At 52.2% G+C, this 4,221-nt stretch overlaps 2 protein-coding genes across 2 annotated transcripts; both read right to left on the minus strand.

Moving 5' to 3' along the window:
- Positions 1-52: 52 nt before the first annotated feature.
- Pmar_PMAR004143 (hypothetical protein) lies at positions 53-268 on the minus strand (the record flags this gene model as incomplete). Its single annotated transcript, XM_002783767.1, has 1 exon — positions 53-268. A coding segment is annotated over one exon (216 nt), but the record flags the coding sequence as incomplete, so codon positions are not given.
- Positions 269-402: 134 nt separating this feature from the next.
- On the minus strand, positions 403-1,814 carry Pmar_PMAR004144 (Salivary proline-rich protein II-1, putative; the record flags this gene model as incomplete). The annotated part of the gene is made up of 6 exons (XM_002783768.1): positions 403-584; positions 634-760; positions 955-1,055; positions 1,104-1,139; positions 1,190-1,297; positions 1,391-1,814. Coding segments are annotated over 6 exons (978 nt in total), but the record flags the coding sequence as incomplete, so codon positions are not given.
- Positions 1,815-4,221: the final 2,407 nt, after the last annotated feature.

Below are 4,221 nucleotides of genomic sequence, written 5' to 3' on the forward strand. Positions count from 1 at the left end.
CACTCAACTAACACGAGGAGGCTCTTCAGTAGCACGAGCCCTCACCTCTTACCTGGTCTGGGAAGGTCAGGAACGTTATCATAGCCTTGATTCGAAACTGCGGCCGTTTCATCAGCGCTAAAGGTAGGAGCCGCCGCTCGATCGGCCGCAGTAGTGTGAGGTCGCCATGATAGGCCCGGAGCATCTCAGCCTCCTCGGGAGTCGGCAATATGCTCGACAGTTTCTCCAACATATCCACCGTTGCAAAGCCTTCATTAGTAGTCTCACTCTGAATCAAAGAAGTCCTATGAATTCAATCCACTGATTCCAATTCACAAAAAGCCTATGAACAATTCACACAACATACACGCTTGTATTCCCAGTATAGATCAAAAACCCGAAACCCGACGCTCGGAGACCTACACCAGAGCTTGGTACCAACGCCGCACTGCTGCTGTCCTCTTCCTCGGAGGCATCCACCATATTGTCGGTATCAAGATTCTCCATCTTCTCAACCAACAACTCCACAGGCAACCGCGCCATCACCAACCCCGCGTTCTGAGCTCTTTTCTGATCAAGGATCTCTATCAGTTTTGGTCGGTCATCTAAACAAAACCAATAGCAACACCAGGCAGCCCCTGGGACCATCCTCACCAACGAGTTTCGACTTCCTCTCGCTTTTTTTCTCATCAGGATTCCCAGAAGCTCCAAAAACGGTCTTCATTTCCGCCACATCCCTCGCCAGGGTTTCTCCCAAGTGGTCGTCCGACGGTGTGGAGGACTGAGAAAACCAGCGTGAGGAAATATGCACATGGTCAACTACATGTGTCGCCGACAATATGAAAACTTTCCGGATTTTTTTTGGAAAATTCTTACTATTTTCTTCACATTGCTACCCGATTTCTTTATTTCATGAGGAAAACGAACATATATTCCTATACTGGGGTGGACGAACCGGAGAAGAACTCGACTCACCCCCTCCTCGTCGTAGCTCGCCCATATGGTAGACCCAATGAGCCGGTCTGGTATGGCCTTCCAGTGGAGCTTCTTACCCAGAGGCAAAGCCGCTGCTTTTCCTGACAGGGAAATGGCGAATAGTGGGATGACCCAAGGGCGGTACTCACTCGTTCGGGGGCCGCTTTTGGGTGGAGACCTATGATCTGAGAAACAACGGAAGGGTTCAAGGAAGGATGAATTGAGGAGGACTCACTTGCTGGAGTTGATGGGGGTGGGGAGGCGAGAGGCGGGGACCGAAGGACCAGAGGTGATCCTGCTGCTGTTGAGGGTGGTGGGGGCGATGCGTACACTGGAGACCGGCCTGGAGGGACTTTAGGGAGTGAATTGCCACAGGGGGGTAGAGGGGCACAACCTTTACCACTTGACACACGTACCGGGGGAGGGGTACCCTTACCTGGTAGTGAGGGAAGAGCACCCTTGGCCGCTCCTGGTAGTGGGGGAGGGGTACCCTTACCTGGTAGTGGGGGAGGAGTACCCTTGGCCGCTCCTGGTAGTGGGGGAGGAGTACCCTTGGCCGCTCCTGGTAGTGGGGGAGGGGTACCCTTGGCCGCTCCTGGTAGTGGGGGAGGAGTACCCTTGGCAGACCCTGGTAGTGGGGGAGGGGTACCCTTGGCCGCTCCTGGTAGTGGGGGAGGAGTACCCTTGGTAGACCCTGGTAGTGGGGGAGGGGCACCCTTGGCAGACCCTGGTAGTGGGGGAGGAGGATCCTTGGCCGCTCCTGGTAGTGGGGGACATATAGCTCCCCCTAGGTGAATCAATGGGAGTGGCCGCAGCTTCATACCCTCTGATGCTAGCGGCGGGTTTACCAACACCTGCATGGGTGGTGGGGTACCCTTACCACTAGGTAGGGGTGGTGGGGTACCCTTACCACTAGGTAGGGATGGCGGGGTACCCTTACCACTAGGTAGGGGTGGTGGGGTACCCTTACCACTAGGGAGGGGTGGTGGGGTACCCTTACCACTAGGTAGGGGTGGTGGGGTACCCTTACCACTAGGTAGGGGTGGTGGGGTACCTTTTCCACTAGGTAGGGGTGGTGGGGTACCTTTTCCACTAGGTAGGGGTGGTGGGGTACCTTTTCCAGTAGGTGGTGTCCGTAATAATAGAGTGCTCCCATGCATTTGGTCTTCTCTATTCCCCCCAATGGGAGTGGGCTGCCCTTCCACACCAATCGGCGACACTTCCTCATCTTCCTCCTTCATCATCATACCAGAATAGTCCTCATCCCCCCTGAGCCCCACAGACCCCCTCCTACCAACATGCACTATCGACCGACGATGAGGAGGAGGGGATTCTATCACGCTACTGCATACACTACGAGCATAGCTCCTTCTCAGTCGGCGTTGTTGATAATGCCTCAACGTCCTACGATGCAACAGCTCCCTCTGCCGAGCCCCCATCCCCCTCGAGGGCACCCCTGCCAACCTCGCCTTAGGTAAGGCAGATACCTCCCCCGAGCGGTAAGATCTCTCCACCGCCCGAGGGGCCACCGCTACATCTTCATAATTACTATCACTCACTGGCAGCCCTACTCCCTCACCCAGAAGGTGCAGAAGAGGTCCGCTCGAGGCATCCCCAAAACGCCGATCCCCCTGGCGAGCTACATGGGACATATACCGCATTCTGAACCACCCTCCTGCCGACGATGTGTCCACGAGATGGTATTCATCATCATCATCATAATCATCCATCGTTCTATAACGCTCACGTTCCACCAGGGCTAGATCCTCCGACAACGCAGGGGCATGGGAGTCCTCCCACGAGGAGACCGACTCCGTGTGACCAGAGCCCACCCCCATCCTTGATGGTAGCGACGACCGAAAGGAACGCTGACTATCGGGTGAGGACCCCCTCCGGTGACTCTCATCATAGTCGTATACACTCCTTGACCTCCCTACCGACAACCGTGTAAAGGGCCCAAGAAAATGCAATCTATTGAAGTCCTCAACGAGGGAGTTCTCCTCAGCAGTAGGGAGGTTGACCGGAGGGAACGCCTAACACACTACCACACTTCGACGTGGACACCCTCATCGTAAATGAACAATATAAATATATAAACTAGTTTACATGCCATTATCTTAAACATCTACATCTAACATGCACTTCTAATAAAGGTGAAATAATAGTGATTAGTAATGGAGATGGAACAGTAATATGTCTATTTCTATTAACGGTAATCGCTCCTACCAACAGGAGCTATAAATATACCCTGGTACAACTGCATATACATCTATAGGGGGAAGAGCACAGTAGAACAGTAAAACCATCAACATACTGTCACCGCCACCATCCACACTATTATTATGCACATGCTCTACACAATGGGAAATGCGAACCCGTACCTCTTCCACTTCCCTACAGGTGACCGTGTGCATATTGGAGTTTCACCCTAGTGGTATGAAAAACACTAGTGAAAAATCTATTTCACGACTACTGCGAATATCGCGTTTTTCGCCGAGTATTACGCCACTTCACGTAAAACGGGTGAAACTCCAATGTATGCTTTTGTCGACTTTCACGTGGAGAAACTTCAACAGAAAACCGAGAAACTTCATATCGTCAGACGGCATCCGTCCGATATTCGCAGCAACTAGTGCGATGAAGAACTCTAACAAGTTTCCTCACTCTCCTACTACAGCCGGATCTAACAGTGTTCACTACAAACCTCCATGGGGCAGTGCGAGAAAATACACATGATCAACTACATGTGTTGGTGATAATATGAAAATTCCAAGGAAATTTCGAGAAGATCTTGTTGCTTTTCATACACTTCTACCCTAATCCGGATAATAGTGAGGAAACTCCCAAGCTCAGCTGAGGAAAGCGACCATCTACTCCCAGGTTTTCCAAACAAACAACAACCTACCAAATTGCTCACCCGAGATCCCCCATGCGACCGAGAAGTAGCCGCCGCCGACAACGGGAAATACCTCTCGCAAAACGCGTAGGCTTCGAACAGATTCATATCAGAAACCTAATACCAAATCTTGCTCATCTTGCATTTCCTCAACGCTACTCTTCACCTCCAACGACACCCCAGCATGGAGTCGTTCATATCCCCGGTCCATCAGAGCCACCACCGGATCGCATTTTCTTTGAGATGGACTCAGACTTGCACTGTCCAAGTGTGGACGGGTCTTGGCCCTCACCGTTGAGGCTAGCATGTGGTGCTCGAAAAAGACTTTCCTGACAAGCAAAGGGAACTTCGGATTAGGAGGAATCCCGCAG

Source organism: Perkinsus marinus (genome assembly GCF_000006405.1).
Source record: "Perkinsus marinus ATCC 50983 genomic scaffold scf_1104296936166, whole genome shotgun sequence".
Classification (NCBI taxonomy): domain Eukaryota; phylum Perkinsozoa; order Perkinsida; family Perkinsidae; genus Perkinsus; species Perkinsus marinus.